At 41.3% G+C, this 22,696-nt stretch overlaps 1 protein-coding gene across 1 annotated transcript in view; it reads right to left on the reverse strand.

Moving 5' to 3' along the window:
* LOC104466789 (inactive carboxypeptidase-like protein X2) overlaps positions 1–22,407 on the reverse strand; it is a gene marked incomplete at its 3' end in the record, with an annotated part of 44,799 nt that extends 22,392 nt beyond the window's left edge. Inside the window, exon 1 of the mRNA XM_010080325.1 lies at positions 22,080–22,407. Coding sequence (XP_010078627.1) covers positions 22,080–22,407 — 328 coding nt within the window. The remainder of the gene's footprint in view (positions 1–22,079) is intronic.
* Between the last annotated feature and the right edge of the window lie 289 nt (positions 22,408–22,696).

Here is a 22,696-nt window from a genome sequence, read left to right on the forward strand (position 1 = left end):
ACCCATTCAATAGCATCCAGGGATTTCTTTTTTTACTGTTGTTTATATAAAGACTTAATTTTTTCTTTTAACTTGGTAAAACAAATCAAGTATTTTGTTCCAAACTTGACTGAAAATGAATGAAAAGCTTTCCTTTCACAGCTGGCCCCTCTTTCTCCCAGTGCCCATCCCAAACTGGGAACAGAGCAGCAGGATTCTCCATAAAAGACCATTGACCTTTAGAGGTTTCCATCTGTGCAGCTCTGCATGGGGATGATATTCTTGGAGTCACCAAGCCTATTGTTTGCAGTGGCTTTGATGTGTGGAATTTGTGCTGTTTTCCACAAGAGAAGACCTTTGATTTTGCCTTTAAATTAAATTATGACTTCCATTTATAGCCATAATATTTGAGAATTAACACTTCAGGAATATTATTTTTTTCCACCTGCATATGAATTCTAGCATTAATAAAGAGACGAAAAGAGGCGTGTATTAGACCAAAACATCAATCTGTAGTGTACAGAGATGGTGGAGCAAATTTTTCAGTATGGCCTCATTTGGTTAACTCCAGGTTACTCATTATAAAGCAACACAATCAAAGTTGCCATTTCACTGTTGAAAAATAAATAATCCTGAGTCATATTTTGAATTTAATTTTAGATAAATGATTTTGCTGGGGTGTGTGACCCCCTCTTCTCAAAGCTACTACACATAACCAGGACAACATATTTTTGAAAAACATAGAGCAAAAGAAACTGATTTATGGCATTCATAAAGACTGTACTTTTTAAAGTACTGCTTTTATGCATTTTCTTCAACTTTTAAGAAATCTTCCATATACCAATGAATATTGCCACAAAATCAGTAAGACTGTCTTAATGATTTTGTATTCTCAATGTTAGTTTGTAAAACACCTGTAGAAGCCAGAGAAATTGGGTAGCACAAATAATCGGAGCAGTTCATACCTTATAGATTCAACTGTAAATGACCCAATTATTGAATCATTTCTTTAACTGGTCAAAAAACTAATCATTACAAAATACAGGAAATTCAACTATGGCTTTGAAAGACATTTAAATCCACGTACTAGGAACACAACTTACTAACAAAATGCAACTAGAGTATTTATGTTTTAGAGCAACCGAAAAGCAAGTGTTAGGCTTGCAGGTGCAGGGAAGAGGCTGAGTTATGGACATTTCTCTCTTCCTGGCCCATATCCAACCATGATTTTGTGTGTGATTTGCAAGCATGAATAGGTATTCAATTTAGAAACAAACCGTTAATAATATGGCTGGATCAAATTAATTAATTCCAAGAGCTAAAAAGAGACAGGGCTTGGATTCAGTCTTAATAATGTTTGTATCGTGAACAGTTTTCTTGTGAGGTTTCAGTTTCAAAATACCTTTCCTATTGACTATATTAACGGCTATATCTCAGTGTCCATTATTTTCAGTTATGCTTCTACTAACCAGATGGATATTTGTGTCCCAGCTAAGGGCATCAAGGCATTTCTGATACTCTGATACTGTTAGCAATCCCCTGAAGCCAGGAGGGGGAAACACTTGAGAATTAACCAACGTGTAGCTGTGGTGCTTAGGGACATGGTTCAGTGGTGGACTACTTGGCAGTGTTGGGTTTACGGTTGGACTCGATCATCTTAAAGGTCTTTTCCAACATAAATGATTCCATGATTCTACGTCAGTCACGACCTCGTCTCTTGAAATTTGAATTTACCAGTTAGAATGTAGGGCTTGCCTATATTGAGAACACTGAGCTCCCTTCTCAAGTCAGCATCAACTCAACTTGTCATCTCAGCATGGCTCTGTGCATTAGCCCAGGTCTGAAACCAGTTTCAGCCTCACTGTGCCTTACCAATGCAGCATCTTCCACTGAAACTTAAAAAAACCACCTTGTGCAGAGCCAGCTTGGTTGCCTTTACACCTGCAGTATAACCACAGCTGCTCTGCTGCAATATTGGCTGTTTTTTATGATAAATATCTCTCAGCAGGCATTCTTAGAAGCATGTTAATTCCGTAAGTAGAAAATATATGTATGAGCAGGGCAAGGAAAAAACTTCTATTAATCTTTACCGCCTAAATTATTCATTTGTTTTGTTTTCTTCTGGTCTAAATAAAGATTGTCAGATAAGCATAGATTGTCTTTATAGCTCTTGTATCTAATAAAGATGCATTTAGGAAATCATTCTGTATGGTTCTCTCGGAGGCACAGCAGACAAATGATTGTTTTATTTAAAGAATATTTTCCATCAATTTAGGATTGTGTTCAGTTTTTCAAATGGAAAGAAAAAAAAAAGAAGCATCATGTTTCCTCTTCACTTATATTTTTTAAGAGCCATACCTATAATCCTTTTCAATTCCCGCAAGTCTGTGTTTGTCTCGCTCCTCGTGTACAGTGATACTCGGATCTAGAAATGGAGAAATATCAGCCTTGTGCAGCCTGGCAGTCTCCTTGACATTTGGAGGCAGAATGTGCTCTGACTATTTGTGTCTTATGATTCTAAATGTGTTTTAGCCCCAGGAGCTTTGTCATTTTGAAAAACTAAGAATCCCTTTGCACTTAAAAACATTTGTTTGGGGAGAAAGCATGTTGCACTACAGAGATGCAGAAGTTCAGAGAAGACAAGAGGAGGTCAAGGCAGCGCTGATGGTGAGTTAACACAAAATTTCCTCTATGAAAAGGATGGTTTTAGTGCCAGGATTTTTGTTGTTGCTGTTGGTGTCTGTAGCTCTGTATTTGGGGTTTGAGCTTGCACCACCAAAGCCAACAGAACATCACTATGATGAATATGAACTCATCACCCTTCCAGTGATTTCTTTGAGTCACGTATTTTCCATCAAAACACACACTGCCAGCACGATTTTCAGTAATGCAGCACATCCCAAGTTCTCATTGCATTCAGCAGCAGCAAGGGACTCTGAAGCATCTTTAAAAACAATGCTGCTCAGTTTAGAGGGTCAAAGCAACACTGCACATCTTGGCCTTAGTGTGGCCAGAATTTGTCCAAATTGGGGGATGACAGTGGCCAACAGGCACCTACAGCAACAGAGGTGATCTGTCACTGTTGGAAGGGAGGCAGGTATGGTGCCAGCATGAAGAGCTGTAGGACGCTATTTCTACTTCTGGGAAAAACATATCGCTGTAATTAATACCAGTTTCTCCTTTCTGTAAACCCATTTGCCTGACAGATTTGGCTATAGACTCAGACCTTCTCCGGAGACACAACACATACCTTGCCAACACAGTATGGTCAGGTATCTCATGGCAAAATCCCATGCAACGAGACAGATTTAGTTTTGGGTTTTAATTCCCTGTTTCTTTTTCCAGTCCATTGCAAGGTAGATGCATCATTTAGGCCTTGTTTAAGCAAAACACTTAAATGTATAGTTAACAAAGATGCAAATTTGTGAAGCTACTGATATAGGTAAGTTAAGCACACAAAAATATATTTTGGGAGATGAAGACTTTAACACTTATTCTATTCACACTGTTCTTAGATCTTCATGGTCCTGGACAAAAATTCTTAATGAGGTCAATATATTAAATTCTACCCTAACACCCAAGTTTAGAGCTTTTTCTATGAAAAATATGGTGGATAATTCATCTTCCAAGAGCAGAAACTTTTAATGGGATCTCTGGCAGTCTAATTCCTGTGTCTCAAGTAATACTTAGGTCACAAGTATGCAAAGTATTTCAACACTGCAGTGCACCTGAAAGGTGAAATAACAGTAAAAGCACACCTCTGCTGACTTGCTGCTTCTGAAAATAGCTTTTGATTGCTTTTCTGTGATGGACAGCCTTTGTGGGGGCTGACTAAATAGAACCAGGTTCTCCATTTCCTAAATAACTTGTCATATTTACAGTCTTAGGACATTTGTGGGGGGAACACGGTCTAGCTAAATTTTGCTGTTTTGATGATGTGACTGTGGAAGTGTGAAATTTCCACAGATGTTCATGAATCACACTCCACACTTGGTGTGGCCCAGCTTTTCCCTGGAAACAAGTCCATGTGTTACAGTCTAAGTGTTTTCTGACTTTGTTCATGCCCAAAGTGTTGCTAGCAATACATCCTAGTTCCTGTGCTGGCCTGAATTCAGGCTGCCAGTGCCTATGCACCCCAGATTCATCGAAGCATTACAGGCAGGTGAAGGTTCTTCAAGCACACACATTTTTTTTTTTATTTGGTTTTTCTTATAAGCCCATTTCCAGCTCACTGAAAGAACAAAGCAAACAATGTGCGCTCTTAACAAACACCCTATAAAAAAGTTAAAATCCTGAATTATTGTCCCAGATCAAAGATCAAATAAAGGATTAAATAGATGCCAACATTTCTTATCCTAAGACAACATTAGTTGTTCTGTGATGTTGCATCCAAGCTGTATATTTTTCTAGGACAAGCAACAATACTGCATGGGGGTTTAAGACGTTGAGGACTTCTCTCAGAAGGAAAGGGTGATATTTATCACAGCATTGCAACATGCAGTTATCTTTATGGTTGCTGTTGAAGATTAAAAGAAAAAAACCCACAAACACTTTTGGTAAGAAACCACAAAACCCAGATGATGACACAAAGCCAGTCCAGGGCAGGGAAGGTGTCTGCTGGAGTCAGAGGCAGCAGACAAGAGTGAAAGCCCTGAGATGGTTTCAAGGCCACCAAAGCTGTGTCCTCACCGTATCTGATACCAGTGACACTCTGAGCCCTCCCGTGGTGCAAAGACACCCAACACTTCCATGTTTTCTATGCCACTGTGCGGGGGGTGAGGCAGTGTCTAGGGTGCCCAGAGAAGCTGTGGATGCCCCATCCCTGGAGGGGTTCAAGGCCAGGCTGGATGAGGCTTTGGGCAACCTGGGCTGGTGGGAGGTGTCCCTGCCCATGGCAGGGGGTGGCACTGGATGGGCTTTAAGGTCCTTTCCAAACCATCCTGTGATTCTATGATCACACACCACACGGCAGGATCAGGCACAACAGTCACTTGAAACCCTGCAGAGTCCAGACTCTATGTCTCTTCCCCTGTTTCCAAGGTTGAGGGAAAATTCAGCAATTAAAAGCAAATAAAGAATAAATTAAGAATTGCCTTGATCCTTTAGGTCAGGTCTAGCATGGAACAAAACATTTCTGAGATTCGAAAAGTACTTTTTTTTTTTTTTTCCTTCATTACTCTTCACATGCTTGCTCCCTCACAAACCCAGCTTGTGGCTGGTTCTCGATTCAACCAAACAGCCCACGAAAGCAGGAAGAGCTCCTACTACTCCTGGCACAGCTGGAAGAAGGAATTTCCAGACAGCCTGTTCTCTGGGAGTTTTCTGGCCAAGTTTTCAGACTTCAGAGGCTCGTCTCAACTCCATGTACCATACACATTCCCTGAGCTGCCTACTGCTGCCATCGCACAGCCTGCCTTGGAGATGACCTGATTTATGACATGGACAATGCAGGAGCCCAGTCCCACACACACAAAGTCACCGTGCTTGGGCACGAAAGGCATTTCCCATTTTTCCACATGGCTTTCATTCTTGATGCCTCAGGGGAAGAAGCAACCATACGATCCATGCCTCCAGATAACATCCTCCTCCATCTGCAGAGGTGGGTAGGTAAGGAAACACCAGCCGTAGGTCTGTATTCAGTGCGGAGCATCAGCATCCCCAGGCATTAAGCATCACTGTAGGCATAGCCCTAGGAAAGGTTTCCTGGTAATACAAAATACCCTCTCATTTGTACCCAAACCTGACAAGTCCTCCACTCTCTTTACAAAGGAACGTGTGTACTTAGTTGCTCTGAAAAAGACATATTCTTCCCTTTAATAGCCTAAAAAAATACAGCCTGAAAAATATCATATCAATTCTTCATTTTTTATTATGAGCTTTGACTGAGGCTGACTTCTGTGCCATTAAATTTAAAATGTCTCCTTGGATGTTTTTCTGAAGCACAGGATGAAGACTTTCTGTAATTCCAGCTAAAGCCACAAAACTGAGTACAGCCATCAAAAATGAGAACCATCCTTTTTTTTCCAGAGCCAAACAGACAGACTTAGCCAAATGATGGAGAAAAAAAACTGAGACAGCCTGCTTGCACAATGGCTGGGTATAGGACTAAAATTACCATTAAAAACGCACATCTGTCCCATGTGTTCATGCCAGAAATAGTTTAAAATATCAAATCACTGAGGTATACTGCAGGACCAAAGGTTCTACAATAAGAACATTGATTGTAGCCATTGAAAATAAACACTGAAACTTGGAATACCATTAACAAATACAAAATCAAGACTATCTTAAGATACTACCCTGGCCCAAAAAATGAGACACCTTTAAAGTGCTAAGGTTTAACCACTTTAACAATTCATTTTGCGTGTATTTTACCAAAAATTGTACAACTGCAAAAAAAATAGCTGTATAAATATAAAATTGGCTTACGGTGCAATTATTTTCCTCCCCCTCTATGAAAGCTGCAGTAGCAACTTTATACAGACGTAAATATATCCATAGGTAGAGCACACTCACCATGCAGTTGTAGAGTGACAGCATAGTCAGTAAATTCCTCAAATATACATAACCTAAAAAATTTCCATCACTTCAGGTTCTGAAAATACACATCTGCCAAGAATTCTGACAGCTTTAAGGATTTTGCAGCAGAAACACACTTTTGGAGCAAAACAGGGATCCCATGTGGCACTAGGGAAGTATCCAAGTGGGAGGACACAGGACAGGGTCTATGTGTCCTCCATCATGAGGACCAGAATTACGCACTTGGGGCTATAGTAGACTTAGTGGTAAAACCCACGTGAACAGCGTCAGCAGTTGTCTAAACCCACCTAATTTCACTGAAATAGGTGGCACCACTCTGATATCACCCAGTTTTCACCTTCTCACTCTGCCTAGCACTCACATGAAGCCCACACACACAGAGCAGGAAAATCTCCAGAGATTGTAAAGGAGGTCTCATTAGTACTGATGAGCTGTTAAATTTTATCGCCACTACTCTAGTTACCTCCATTCCCAAGTACTAAATTTACACTCAAGAAAGAGTGAAACCAGCCATTTCCCAGTGAGCAGTACTTAAGATTATTCAACTTTTAATCAAGTTAAGCTCTAGCACAGAACAAACTATATTTCTTTTACTTATTGTAAGGCACAAAACATGCAGAAAATGATACTGAAACAGATACATTAGCTTCCTTTGATGAAGCACTCCAAAGCCTAACACAAGTAAACCAGGGATGAAGACAGAATCACTTTGACTTTCAGTTTTAGGTTCCATGGTAGGCTGTTTTCTACCAGCTTAGCTTTCTGACTTAGCTCTTGATAGGAGCCAGCAAACTTCAGAGCCAGCGTGATGAAGTAGTATGAGCTATGCCTTTAGGCAGCAGACAGTCATTAGTCATCTTAGCTGTGAGTTGAAATGTCATCTTTCATTTTTTCGTTATTAAAACTAAAAAATACACATTTACCAACAGAATATAGAATAGAAGTAGTCTGTATCTGCAGTGAGACCCAGGTGAATACTACAGGATCACAGAATCACAGAATCACAGAATGGTTTGGGTTGGAAGGGATGCTAAAGACCACTGAGTTCCACCCCCTGCCATGGGCAGGGACACCTCCCACCAGCCCAGGTTGCCCAAAGCCTCATCCAGCCTGGCCTTGAACCCCTCCAGGAATGGGGCATCCACAGCTTCTCTGGGCACCCTGGGCCACTGCCTTACCCCCCACAGAGGAAAATATTTCTTCCTAATATCTCATCTCAATCTCCCCTCTTTCAGCTTAAAACCATTCCCCCTTGTCCTACCCCTCCACCCCTGATCCAGAGCCCCCCCATCTCTCCTGTAGCCCCCCTTCAGGTACTGGAAGGTGCTGGAAGGTCTCCCCGGAGCCTTCTCTTCTCCAGGCTGCACACCCCCAACTCTCTCAGCCTGTCCTCCTATGGGACATCTTCCCAAGAGTCATCCCTCTCCTGCTGGTTTGTAAAAAACTAATCCTTGACAATTTTTAATCTTCCCAAAGTAGATATTGCTAATCAGAAGTGACATTAAAATTTACCTCCTCTGCAAATACACAGCTGCAAACACACTTCCATGCACAAGCAAGAAAACCCTCAAAGGTGGGCTGACCATTTCAGCAGAGGACTCCAAGCCAGCTATCACACTCCAGCACCCAGATGTGCTTATACCCCTTGCAATTAATGTCCCTCCTCATCTCACAGCAGCAACTGTGATGAGGAAGCATCACTGAAGAGGTGGGAACAGCTACTCAAGCCCCAGAGTTTGTTCGTGAGTTGTCACCCTGCACAGGCTGGTCTCGGTTGCTGCCTCAGCCCTCCTCCAGGTTGCACATCTGGGCTAAATACTTGACCTATATAGAGAGCCTGGGACAGGAAATACCTAAAAGCAATCCAAGTTGGTTTTAAAACCTTTTATAAAGTGTAAGTCTCAGTTTTATGGAGACCTGGTGTGTCTGCTCTAGCAGTGAGCTTAGGCATTTGCATTTTTTTTTTTCTAACATCACATCTGTTGTTATTATTTCATATGAAAAAATAAGAGGAAGGAATAAAAACAAACACTTCTCATAAAGCATAGAAGTCACCATAGTGCCTGGAGCTATTGCTCAGACAATGATTTCAGGAGAAAGTTGTGTGGTTACAATTAACCTGAACTCAAACTTTGTGCTCCTTCCCAACCCTGAAAAAATAATCAGTTTGTATTCTAGAGTAAGGTAAAAGAAAAAAAAAATTAGTTAGCTAGTTTGCTTTTCACTTAATTATTGTTTTTGATGGACTTTTTTTCAATTGTGTGATTGATTCAAGTTCAGCTCCAAGACACTACTAAGAAGTCAGAAGTGGCTAATACATTTAAAGTCCCAAGCAATGGAAAACTGTTTCAGTGAAAGGATAAAAAATTGGCCAAGTCCACACAGAAAATAACCAGAGGTTCTTTGGATATACCCAGAAGTCCTGAAAAGGAAAAGATTTAGAAACTCATCTAACAGAGTTTTCTTTTTTTCCTTTAAAATGCTCCATGTCCAAGCTGTTGCACCCTGGAGAAGCACCCTGAAAAGCAAAGTATTTAAGAGTTCAAAGCAACAGGAAGCAAAGAATTCAAGAAACAATTCAATCTCTGAGATTTGAGAAAATCAAATCCAGGCTTGGACTGAAATGTGACTACTCCTATAAAAAAAAAAAAAAAAAAAAAAAAAGGAAAAAAAAAAAAAAAAAAAAAAAAAGGAAAAAAAAAAAAAAAAAAAAAAAAAGAAAGAAAAGCAAAAAGGAAAAAGAAAAAAGAAAAAAGAAAAAAAAGAAAGAAGAGAAAAGAATGAAGAAAAAGGAAAAAGGAAAGAAGAAAAACGAAAAAAGAAAAAAGAAAAAGGAAAAAGGAAAAAGGAAAAAAGAAAAAAGAAAAAAAAAAGGAAAAAGGAAAAAGAAAAAAAGGAAAAAAAAAAAAAGGAAAAGCCTAAAGAGCAGAGGAGTGGAAGTCCTGGGGTGCAAGGAGGGATGCAGGAGGGATGCAGGAGAGATGCTTCCCCTGGGAACAGGTCTGTGACTGGTGGGTGGGCTCACGTTGGGGACACAAACCCCAGGGAATCCCACTGGAAAATGCACCATCAATGAAGAAATCTAAGGACAGAGCTCATCTTGCAAAGGCAATTAATTATTCCCTAAAGCCATTTCTGAAAAAAACATGATTTCTAAGGAGCTCAGAAAACACACACGCACTCTGCAGTCAGGCTCTCCTTTTCCCACATTTCCCCAGCTGTGCTTCCCAGGAGATTTTGCTTCTCTTCCCAAAGGATTTCAGCTTCCAGGTGACCTTTTTGCTTTCAGATGTTCATTGTCAAAACAGCAATGGCACCTAACTTAGTCCCTCCATTTCACTTCCCCCTCTCTACCTGCCCTCAAGCTAGTCATGGAAAAGCCAACTTAGGGAACTGAAAAAAAATAAAATAAATAAAAAAAAATAGCCCAAGCAAGCACAAGGAGTCAGTGGTTTTAAAAGCTCGGTTAATATCTTTTAAATTTTGAGCACTCAGCATTTTCACAAGCCTCTGAGCTTCCTGCCTGTAAAGAGAAATGTTAAAAATACCGTGAGAAAGACACGGCTCTCGGTATTTTTGAGCCGATGGCAGGGAAGAACTGGAGGTTCAGCAAAAAAAAATACCCAGCTCCAGCTCCATGCTGCAGAGCGAAGGAGCTGAAACAGTTCACGCAAGGTTCAGACAAATATCCCAAAGGACGGGCACCTCTCCAACTCAAATGACTGAGCGTTCAGAGGTCCTTCTGCCTTATTCCAGCTTCCTGCGAACTTGCAGCTTTATGCCGCCCGCAAAAGTTTCCCAAAATTCATTCTGTCTAAACATCTTTTCTGCTTTGTTTAATGATTCAGCCCTGGTCCAGCAAAGGCTTGTAGTCACAGGCTAAGCAATTAGCACATAGGAGGCTTCGCTGGTTCGAAGTTAAGTGTATCAGAGCTTCAAACGCTATGAAAGGTGAGTTGACAGTTTAACATTGCATGCATGCACGTCTCCTTGCTCAAGGCTGAAAGCCCAGAGATCCACACTGAAGTCAACACCCATGGACCGAACGAGGACTGCTCAGAAAAGCAGTTTATTTACTCAAATAAACCCCACTTTATACAACTTGCCCATCCTTCCCCTGGAGAATAGTGTCATGCCAGCAACAGCTCATGGTGTCACCAAGAGAGTCCTCATCTCCGCTGCAAAACACGAATGTGCTGATGTGAAAAGTGCAGGTCGTGATTTGGGACTTATTCTTAACTCAGCTGCTGCCTTGGAGAGCCTGTCCTCCTTCCTACCCACAGGAGCTGGAAACATTTAGTGAACATGGGTGTTTCACACTAGGAAAGAAGGGGCAAGCTTCCCTGAGCATAAACACCCTCTGCTTCCCCAGTTTTTAACTTGGTAACCGGGAAGAAAAAAATCTGACTTGGGATGAATGAACAGAAATATTGGATGGTTTTGCAGAGGAATAGTTCCGCGCTATTTTCTCCCCACTTTTTCAAAGAGCTCTGTGGCATTTTAGCTGCATAACTCCATACTAGCATTTTTTCAATCATATTTTGACAAATTTCCTGTTCTATTCCTCTTGTAAGAGTGTAGGGGCTCTCTCCATCACCCGGTATGACTGCCACTTGACTGGCATTCAGGCATCGAAAAACCCCAAGTACAACTTTGCTGTTTGCGCATCAGCGACACCAAACAATTCAGATGTGTCTGCAGGATTTTGTATTCCACATCCTACGTGCTGCATCATGATTCGGATTACTTAGAAGGTGGATTTACAAGACGTTTTTTCCCCTTTTCTTTCAAAAGTTTAAAACATCACTGAATGCTTTCAGCTGCTGGTTGAGAGCTTTGCTCTTTGTTCATTGAGGACTTGAAGTGTTGCTTGTAAACAGACATCACCCCTTTTTTTTTTTTTTTTTCATTTTTTCTAGAAGTGTTTTCAGATCCTAAACAGCAAGCAGCAGTTATGCAGAAAAATTGGATGAGTGTATTACCCCTCATATTTTTTTCTCTTTTTAAGTCATTCAGGCAGAGAACAGACGCTATACCTTGTGATTTCAGTGACCAGATACCTCAACCCTCGTTTCTCTTGGGCTGCAGGTTTGGTATTGAGGAATTTATTCATTTTCTTCTCTGAGCCTTGTGCATCCCACCCATCTCTGGGCCTCTGCTGTACGTGGGCTCACTTCGTCAGCATTTTCAAAGGTCTTTGGAAGAAGACTCAGAGCTTTCTGCCTCTATAGAGGATCATCTGTTCCATTACAAGATGGAAACAAGATTTTTTGGGGCCCCTTTTTGTCACTTACATGTGTCTAATGAAATACCTGACCAGACGTGAGACACTCATCTGAGCAGCCTGCAAGAGGTTTGGACCACAGTCTTCTGCTGGGATCTAAAAGCATCCAGAGGAGCCTGAGGGAAAAAATATCTGCCAAAAGAGCTCTAAGCAATTTTTCCCTTTGTCTTAGGTATGTGCTGGACCATGGCTACCTTCTACAGTGGCATGTAATGAAGACTGGGGCATGTCCCCACGCTGCTGGGTCACCTGCATCCTGGAGCAGATCCAAGTCCAGATTTACTATGGGAAATTCCAGCCTTCCCTCCAGCCATGTATATAGTCCGTATATAACCCAGACATACTTCTGGCAGAGTTCTCGATGGAATTTTTGCTTGGAATTTAAAACGTGTAAAGAAAGTCCAGGGATAAAACTGGGTCTGTCCTTTGGGGTAGGGTACTTGCAATCCAGCATATGATGGCAAATATCGTTCTGTTTCTGAAATGTTTTCTGTAACTTCTCAGGACATACATAATTAAGGGGAAAAAAGAGAAAACTTGTTGTCAAAAGCTGAACTTTTAAGTTCTGCTTTTAGGCAGTCACCTATACAAGGCTGTTGGCTGAAATGGAAACTTTTGCTCTAAGTCAATGTCATGTCTTTGGGAGGGTTGAAATCCAGTCCTGTGTCCAGACATCCTCTGTCATGTGTGCGGGGCAAACACACCACACGACTGAAAATTATCTTGGGGAAAAAAGAGTGTGTTAAAGCCAAATCTGGCTTAAGGGTGGTTGTAGTGGTGGTGGCAGGGAGTGCTTATGTCTAGATTTGAGATCTGCTTTTCTAAGATACTTTGAACTTTTCCCTTCATTTGACAGTTGTTTCAGGAGGACCCTGACGGTAGAGAGGAGCCATAAACCTGTCACCGTAAAACACTGTATCTCTGAAGAAGAGAACGTAAAAATACTTTAATTTCTAGGAAAGAATGAGAAAGATGGTTTTCAGTTGCTCTCATTGCAAACACCACCATCCCCCAGCACACAGATTAATGCACTTGGGCAGTTTACAGTAAATCTTGGATTTGTTGGAGGAAGGAGATACTTCGCCTCGCTCTGTACTCTCTTGTCAAACACAACACCCCGTGAAATGGGAGACTGTTTTCCTTTCTAAAGTTCATATAAGGAAACAGGCAAAAGACAAATCTGGGGAAAATGGAGAGCACAGACTTTGTGAGCCCCTCCATAAGCCAAAGAAAACCCTGGAAGTCAAGCAGGGATATTTGGGGTTCCCCCTCAGGTTCTCTTTTGGGTCCCAGCCAGAAGGATCAATCTCTTAGAGCCAAAGAGAAGGTAAATGACTAGAAAATACAAAATTTCTGACATGTGGGAGTGTGAGGAAGAGATCATCTACAGGAAGCATTCAAGCCCCATAATCTAGGCAGGCAAATCAGATTTAGGAAGGCATTAGCCATTGTCTGGATGAGCTATTGAGGTCCACAATAGAGAAAAATCAACTACAGCTTCAGTCACCACCACCAAAACAATCACTACCTGTGGCCATATTTCTAAGGACAGGAGCCTCTCTCTTAAATTTTAGTCTGTCATCTTGAGCACAAGACCACACCTCTTTCAAAACTCCTGTATTTTAAGAAGTTTAAAACTATAAAAGTACACATAACTCTTTAATATTGACTTCACAGATGTTTAATCTGTGTTGTTAGTTGAACTTGGTCTTCGGGAATCATGTTGATTATAGCAGAATAACACTATTGCCAGGTAGTAATGCACAAGCAGCCCAAGGCTGACTTGTAGTCATGCAAGTCTCTCAGCAATTCAAGCTAAAGAAAAAGAAATAAAACCCCAAATAGATCTTTAAGTGATTAACCAAAAAAAAAAAAAAAAAAACCCCAAAAAAATCTTTAAGGGATTAACCAAAAAAAAAAAAAAAAAAAAACAAAAAAAGAGAGAGAGCTAAATTAAACAGGTACACTATTCACTTTGAAAATAATATTTTCTATGTTGATAGCTAGAAACTGCAGAGTAGATACACTGTGTAGCATAAAAAAAATAAAAGGGAGTATAACCTGCCAGTACAGGAACTATGTTAACTATGTTTAACTTCTGTATACAACAACTTTTATTACATTCTTTGTTTGGACTGATGGATGCAACAGCAAATTGCAAATACAGCATCCTGCTACGGTTTGTCTGAAAGCACGAGTAGAACTGTGTTATTTACTATTATTTACAGACTTGTACATTTACAGGATTCTGTAAATAACCACAAGCAAACAGAAGTTTATCACTATATCTGGGTGCTTTCACCGCTAAATCAGATGTTCAATTTCACCCATGAGCAACAGTTACTGGAAGTCACTATGGTCTGCTGAAGCTTGCCAACATTTTTGCCATTTTCTGCAATATCAAACCCTGACAGACCCAGAGTGATGCAGTCCCACACAGACCATTCAATGAGCTTTGGGGCTCACTCATGTGTTAGAATAGGAAATCACTCACTCTTCCTAGTTCAAGAGTAAAATGTGTTCCTCCAGCTCTCACATATTAGCAGTATCTCATATAATTTTTTACAAGACATTCTTGTAAAATGTGCTTTAGAGTGTATTGGGCATGATTTCCATCTATAAGATAGCTCCTTTAAATACCCCTCCAGAACCAGAGAGTCACTTTAAAGCCTCTTTTTGCTTAGAACAATGCTGAAGATCACTGTGGAAACCCTTGTCTCTATTTAACCTATAATAACACGGTACAAATCCATGCTTGACAATACAAGTATGCTACCCACCAGAAGGGAACTGTTTTATGTCTGAAAGAGGAGTTAGATATCTATCAGCAGACTCACCAGACTCTCCTCTGTAATTTAACTCAACCAGGGCTAGAGAGATTAACAGCTAAACCCAAGTATTCCAAAGATGCTTTCAACGATCCCCGCATCCTTCCTCTGATGTCTTCACAGGCACTCTGACCCTCAGAGTCACCATCTGGCATCTCATCGTTCCCTCTCTTGTTTTTCTCACCTTCTTTTTGTTGCCATTTTTAGCTACGGGTAGAAAAGAGAAACAGTTTTCCTTTTACACCTGTCAAGCTGATTTAGCACTGCTTGGTGACTGCCCGAAGAATAAAACACCTTGCTCCTCTCCGATGGTGCTCCATCCCTTCCAGCACACAGCAAACACCCGGAGCACCCTGTTCTTCCCCACACGGGGATGATAAAACCACAGGGGAATGTTATCATAAATGTTCCTCTTGCAGTGCTACAAGGAAATTAGAAATCTGTTCACATCCAAAGTAATTAATTAACATTTCAGTGTATTTCACTACGGGTTTAATGTAGTTTTCTTTCGTTACCTAATCAGATATGCAAAAACCCCACTAGATAGCTTTTGAAGTTGACAGAAATAATGAGAAAGGCTTCCAGAGGAGCTGGGCAAGCCCCTGAAGGAGATAGCTGTGGTGCTCAGTGATCAGCATCATCTGTGGCTCAGGAAAAGAAGTCCTCACCAGGAAAATAACCAGTGTTAGATACCTGTCCTGAGGCTGGCCTCTAAATACCCTTATTCCAAGCACTTTATTCTTGCCTGGGTGAGGACAGTGTGTTAAGCTAGGGTACCAAGAATTTCTACATTGGAAATGTGACTGCACAGACTTGATGGCCATGACCACCCCAGAAGGAAATCCCATGCAAAAATGAAGGAAAATCGAATGTTGTCTTTGATTCATGGCCTCTTGGATTAAATAGGACCAAACTGTCCTCTAAGGTAGCTCCCAGGGACAGGGAGATTAAAGGTGATTGTCTGTTTCTAGCATGAGTGATTATTCCCATCACCTCTGGTTTCTCTCGGTGAATGTTTGTTTGAGCAGAGTACAGGCTATGGAGCGTTTTGCCTGTGTAATTGCTGCCTTTTAAAAGGCAAATAATTTTGGCTACACCAGACCTTTGCTTGTTCCTGTTTTTCTTGAGTACCCAAACCCCTAGTGCTAAAGGCTCACATTTCTATGTGCATTTCGAAAAGCCTTGCTTTATGAACCAAGTAGTACCCCAAGATATAACCTCACCAGGGGCATGACAAGAAGACCAGATCTGATGCATCCTTTGCATAAGAACAATACAAGCACAAGCAATGACTATGTGTGAATACAACAATCAAATTTCAATTTTTTACCCAGAGAAAAAAATCTTGTGGTAGTCTACTTTTTACATAGACAATGAGCTGGGCAAGGATCAAAAACCTCAGGAAGAAAAGGCTCAGATGTTGAAAACTCAAGAAATTACGTCTTCTGCACCATACTTTCCATTACTTCATCTTTTTGACAGATTCTTAAGTTCACACAACTGACAGAAGTCTTAATTCCAAAACTAAAAGAAATAAGTGAAATTTGATTGTGAACCATCAGAGTGACCTGCCTCGCCAGCTCACTGAACAGAGAAAAACTTTTAAAGCAAGAATGAATTCAAATAATAAGTGGCTCATAATATGCTGGCATTTCAGGAACAAACCTAGACTCAGGTTCACACCATTAAAATCTATTCAGTGAAGCCGTCCCTTTTTTAAAGAAGTATTTTTTCTCACCTTAAAAATTAGTTTGAATTCAGAGAAGGCTGCTAGGAGAATTGTCGCGGAAAACGGTTTTCTCTAGCATAATCAAATGTGTTTATTCTGATTCTTTTTTTTCCTCATATTACATTATTCATTGAAGCCGTGGGTAAGGAAAGATGCTAATCAAAAAGGTTTGACCAATTTTGAGGGCATTGCTCATTATTCGTTCTTAGTCATCCTTTGTCCTCTTTTGTCGTGACATTCTTTAAAGGATGGGCTCTTCAAAGGCATGGCTATGTGACACTGCCTTATTCTACATATTTGTAGAAGTGCCGAGGAGAAAATAGAAGCTGGAAGATGAAAGCAAGCTGATTAAAAGCCACATGTTTTCATCTTAGCTTGTCACATCTGGCAATTAGGATGTGATACAAGTCATATGAAAATTCATAGGATATGTACCTAGGGCCAGTGAGCTCATTCTTGAAAGTTACTGATATAAATTTAAGCAAAAGCTTTAAAATCACAATCTGCATTCTGGGTCCCAGGAGTGCTCCACTTTCTCTGGGCTTCTCAGGAATGGAAGCTAGCTTCAAGGGTTAAAAGAGGATACCAATGGGCTAGAAAACAGCAGCACTAGTAATTACCCAGCACATGGACTATTCTGTGCTTATTTCCCTTTAGCTCCTTTACAAGTCATTTATCACCGAACACCCTTCACTCAAATACCAGCCCACGTACGCTGTCATCCCCAACCTTAATTTACCCTCTGATTCAGTTCCCTAACCCAAAAGCCTGTTTCCTGTTGCCCCTGAATCTCTTTTCCATTTCCAGCTCTGCCCCATTTCCCTTCACACCTCTCGCCCAGCTCCCTGCCAGAAGCCGCTGCCGGCTCCGCTCCCTGCCAGCCCCACGCCAGCCGCCCGCCCCATCTGGCCCTGGCCCTTTGCATTCCGCTCAAAGGCACCTTGCCAGTCTTTCTAATGAGTTGTTCCCAGCCAGAGCTCTGAGACATTACCCCATCTTCAACGTGCCAGCAAAGTTCAACGCTCCGGACTTCAAACATCTTCGGAAAGCTCTGACTCTGACAACTCTCTTTTCTCCTAGGCTTCCTCCTAGCTCTCTAGGTACACCTTCAGCCTGGCTCTCTGCTTTCAGCCTGCCCCCTTTTCATCTTTGCTCTAGCTAACCCCATCCAAACCCACAATTTTGGCAAGCAATGCTGATTCACAGGCTGCTTTCTCCTTCTATGTTTCCTTCCGTTCTAGCTGGAAACCTGGTGTAAATTGGTGACCTCTTCTTAGGTGCTTTCAGCTATCAGTTCAGCGCCTTACTCATACTTTCTTCCTAGTGAACAAATTCACCATTCAAATACCAATAATGCCATAAACTTGGCATATTTTTAACTTCACACCCTCTTCAGGTCTTCATCACCATTTTGCACCAAAATCTTCACAGTTTTTTCCTAAATAACATCTCTGTGATCCCGCTTTTCCTCCTCATTCACTCACTGATCTCTCTCCAAGCCTTAATTATCTCATATCTTGATAAACATCTCCAGGTCTTCGTCACATTTTGCACCAAAATCTTCACAGTTTTTCCTGAATAACATCTCTGTGATCCCGTTTTTCCTCCTCATTCACTCACTGATCTCTCTCCAAGCCTTAATTATCTCATATCTTGATAAACATCTCAATTAACATACTATCAGTCTCTTTTTATACACTCAAATTTTCTGCAAAATAAGTTCCATGTCCGCTTGCCTTGGCCATTTTCTCCTCTTTTTGCCTTCCCATACTGACTCCTCCTCAGACACCTGGTCCAGGGAGATCCTGACCGATCCAAGAGATTCCTATACACTGCATAAATTAAAAAAACCCAACAACCAAAACCCTTAAGAATTACGCCGTTGAACAGGTGGCAACATTACACAAAAATAAATAAATATGGGGCAAATAAATGGTGGTGACCCAGAGTGATGTACAACACCAAGCAGTGTTTGTGGGGACCTCAGCCCCATAAATGTCTCAGTGGGGAATTTTTGCCTGTGTGCAGACAGACCCCCAAAGCATCTGTAGGGCTCTGCCCCACCGATGGTAGCTGAGACAGCAGATATTAAACTTTATTTAAGGCCTCACAAAAGGAAAACATTTGTGTTAACAAGACTCTTTCCACTGATTTGAAGGGGCTTTGCGTGGAAGCCTAAACAAACAAGGATGGAAGAAGGAAAACATGTGTTAACGAGACTATCCCCTGATTTGAAGGGGCTTTTCATGGAAGCCTAAACAAACAAGGATGGAATTAAAAGATGGAAATATTATATACAGTGACATGTCAATCCAACTTCCAAGGATGACCTAGTGACGCTTCATTTAGGAGTTATCTAAAAGGCAGAGAGGCAGGCGGATATTTTTAACTGTTATCTGAACTGAGTATTTGCAAATATTGATTCTAATAATATTAAAAATTTAAAAAAAACCACCAAAAACCAAAACAAACACCACACTGCAAATCCACTGGCATCAGTAGGATTTCTTCTTACATAAATAATTCACAGATTGAAAATATCTATCCACCTTCAGTAATTAGCTTAAATAAAACGAGTCCATGTCATCTGGTCTGCGTTGTGTCCTTCAGACTGCTCTGTTTGATTTCAACTTTGATTCAAAGCTGGGGCTGATCAGTACCAGCTGCTCAGCCAAAGGGCAGATCACACGTTCCCATTCCTCCGCTTTCCTCTTCCCAGCTCCCAGTCAGACTATTGTTTGTTACAACTAATTAATCCCGCATGCCCCGGCTTCCAGTGAGCCTCACAAAACCCAAATTTTTGTATTTACTGTACATTCAATATACTAATTCTGGTTCTGGATATATGTATAAACACATAAATGTATACATATATACACAACACATATTTACACAGATAATGTATAAATATAATAGTAATAAAAATAACAAAATAATATATAATTTATATATTATTTGTGGATATCTCCTTGGCTACTGCTTTTTATTATTTCTAGCTCTCCTCTTAACATGCCAAATTATAGGTATGGATTATTATTTAGGGGCCAGATTTCCAGATCTTAGTTTCAAACCAACCCTTGGTGACATGGTGACACGGCACTAAGTGTTGGAGTCAGTGCACCGGCAGGACCTGGCCCTTGCCTGCCTTTGGGAGAGGAGAAAGGCGAAATTTCAGATATGATAGGCAGAACTTTTCACACTGTCTGCGGTTAAAATTGCCTGACACGTCCTGCTAAAAACCTCCTGTTTTCACTTCCATCTTTAACAAATGGTAACTGTCCCCTTTGCTGGGTGTTTGCCTGTGGGCTGATTATTCAGTTAAAATAGTTCAGCTGCTCCTGAGGAAATACAACGACGTTTTCCCAGGGTAAAGTCCGTCTAACAGCCGGTTTGTTGGGTTGGTGTCAACGTGCTGGAGCAAAAGTTTGGTGGAGGGGATCAGTGGCTTGTTGTACCTCTGGCTATTTTTTCTAAAAGCTCATAGTCTTTAAAAACTCTTATTGCACATAGATCTTGGCAGCTCAGCTGTGTCAAAAGAGCACAAGGAGGGTTCGAGCCGTTTCCAGTTGCTTTTGGGGTGCATCCCAGACCTCTACCGTGTTCCCCTTGACCTTGGGGTTGGCCATGCCAAGGAAGAGCAGGAGGCTGGGGAAGGACCTCATTCAACTGAACGCAGAAATAAAATGACTCCCTGGACTCAGAGAGTCAGGTAGAGCTGAAATTAAAAAACAGTCAATTGGAAGATTAATCCTGCACATATCAATTGGTTGGCACACAATGGACTGGTTTCTGGGGAAGGTTTGAGGAAGTGTTTTTTTTCCTATTCTATTTCTTTTCTATTTCCATAATTTCCTGTATAGAAAAATGAATGTGATTCCATTTGTAAAATTAAACGCCCTAAGGAAATTACCACATTCAGGCTTCTTGTAAGACCTCAATATGCTCCCCTAGTAGGTCAGCAGTGTAATACAGTTTGAATTTTGTACTACTGTGTTTACTATGCATAAACCAAGCCAGGTTTGGAAGGGCTGAGGGTTCCACAGTGATGGAGGTAGTTTTTGGTACAGCTCCTGCCTTCTCTGTCCCTGTAAGGTGCTTGGTGCAGCACATGGGGAACAAGGAAGATGCCTGTCTGTAGAGATAAATGACCATTGCCCTCACAGATTGGATGCTATCCCCATCACTGTCATGTATGGTGGAGTATATGTGAAGCCATGGTGCTGGGGAAATTGGGAAAAGGCCACCCGGGAAGGTGAAAGCAGAGCTGAGCTGCAGAGCACCCCACCCTGTATTGTCTCCATCACACTGGAGAAGAAAAAGCCTGGTACCTCATTAGGTAGCTTTAACATCCATGTGTTGCTCACAGTTAGATAATAAACTTAATAAGCCAGTCCTTGAGACAGCTCAGGCGGTATCGTCTGCTTGGGGAGCTGGTGGCCCCTGAGGGACCCCTGGGCACAAATGTCTCGTGTCTCTGCTCCCCTGGACAAGGTATGTTTGCTGTCATCCTTGGCTTGTGGCTTGAGTTGCACTGCCAATCCAAACTGCCTGCCCCACAAATGGCTTTCCAAACTTCAGAAATTGTATTTTCTTCTCACTATTTATTATTCTAAAAGTTTGCATCTTTGCTAATCAAAGGCTAATTAATTTCTGCTAGTGTTAACGTTAAACTGCAAATATTTAATTTACTGTCTGCTAGATGTGACTGGGAGAAGTTAAATCCCCTCCACAACCCTCATTTCTCTGTTTCGCTGTACTGCATGTATTAACGGCCCTAAATGGCAAACTCTGTGCCATATCCTCCAGCTGTTAACACTAAAAGTTTCCTTTTGAAGTAAAGGGGAGTTCTGCTGCAGGGGAGTGGGATTTGGCCCCAAATTTTACAACTTTCATGGTCTGAACTCCCTCCTGAGTGTCCAAAACCAGTAAAGTACCTACTGTACATTTGGGAAACACAGAAAGAAATTACTCTTCTTTCAGGGTGGTGCAATTAACTCTTAATGGGAGCAGCTGGATTATATAAACCTGAGCAAGTTTCTGCAAACTTTAGTAATTGCATATTTTCATCTAAACAAATGCAGAAAATAGAAAATGGAATTAAGGGTGGCCTTTTTTCTTATGAGGCATTTTTGTTGCTGTTTAATTTCTTTATTTTACAGGTCAGTAATTAAATTGAGCTTGTTACAGCTTAGTCTTTTATGGGAAGATCTTTGTTTACTTATCTTCCTCTGGAGGGTTTTAAAGTGAAATCTCAAGGAAATTCACAGGTTTATAGGTAAAATTAATTCAGGAACCTCTCTTAGATTAAAATGACAAGGGATAAAGTAAGGTGTCACTGTACACAATCAGCTTTTACTCCAGAATCTGTCTCTTTTCTTTTGCTTACAGAGCAGCAGCTTTAACAGCAAGCCAGTTGTCAACTGTAACTAAGAAGGAAAAGCTCATATACCAGCTAGACTGCAGCATAATTGATACATTACCCCTCTGAAATCCCTTTACTTGATGAGGAAAGGGTTAAAAAGTCTATAAAAGTTCTGTAGGTCTGTTTCGTGGGATCTTAAAAATTAACATGTTGTCATCATCCTCACCACGAGCACCTTTATTGTTATTATTACCAAGACTGCCATTAACTGGATATTCATTAATGCTACAAGTCACAGTCAGCATGAGATTCAGCAGACTCCAAGCTCTGGAGGAGGAGGAGGAGGTGGAAAGTTACCTGGTGGAGTTTCAATAATGGATTTTCCTTTTTTGTTGTTTTTCTTCGGTTTTAACTCTTTCCTGCTGGGTTTGAACCCTGGGTGCTCCTCTCTCTCTGCAGCATGGATAGGTCCTTCCTCTCTGGGTTGTTCCGTGAAAGGAAAAAACTCTTCACCGGGATATGGAAAAGAATAATAATGATCCCTGTTGCTAATTTCCTGCAGGTAATAATCCTGATCGTCCATGGGTACAGCCCGGGACACGTCCCCCAGCAATGCCAGCCCAAGGGCGTAGAAAGCGAAGCAGAGTTGAGAAGAACACGAGCTCTTCTTGCTAAGGGCAATCATTATCCTTTCCTTTTGCAAAAAAAAAAAAAAAAAAAAAATCTCCTCTGCAAGTCCCAGAACTTTATTTGGAAACAGGGAAAAAACTGTGAGCCTTGGCAGCTGGCGAAAACCCCCTCCTTTCCCGAGAGAGCCAGAGGGCTGAAGGAGCCTGCGGAACGTGTCTCCTCTGCTTCGGGCGAGTTTCGCCGAAGTTGCGAGGAGCGCGGCGGGACGGAGCGCTGCGCAGGGAGGGGCAGGACGGGGATGCATGTGATCCTGGGGCTCAGCAGCCAGACAGACGGACAAGCCC

The sequence above is a fragment of the Pterocles gutturalis genome, unplaced genomic scaffold (assembly GCF_000699245.1).
Source record: "Pterocles gutturalis isolate BGI_N339 unplaced genomic scaffold, ASM69924v1 scaffold10599, whole genome shotgun sequence".
NCBI classification, from domain to species: domain Eukaryota; kingdom Metazoa; phylum Chordata; class Aves; order Pterocliformes; family Pteroclidae; genus Pterocles; species Pterocles gutturalis.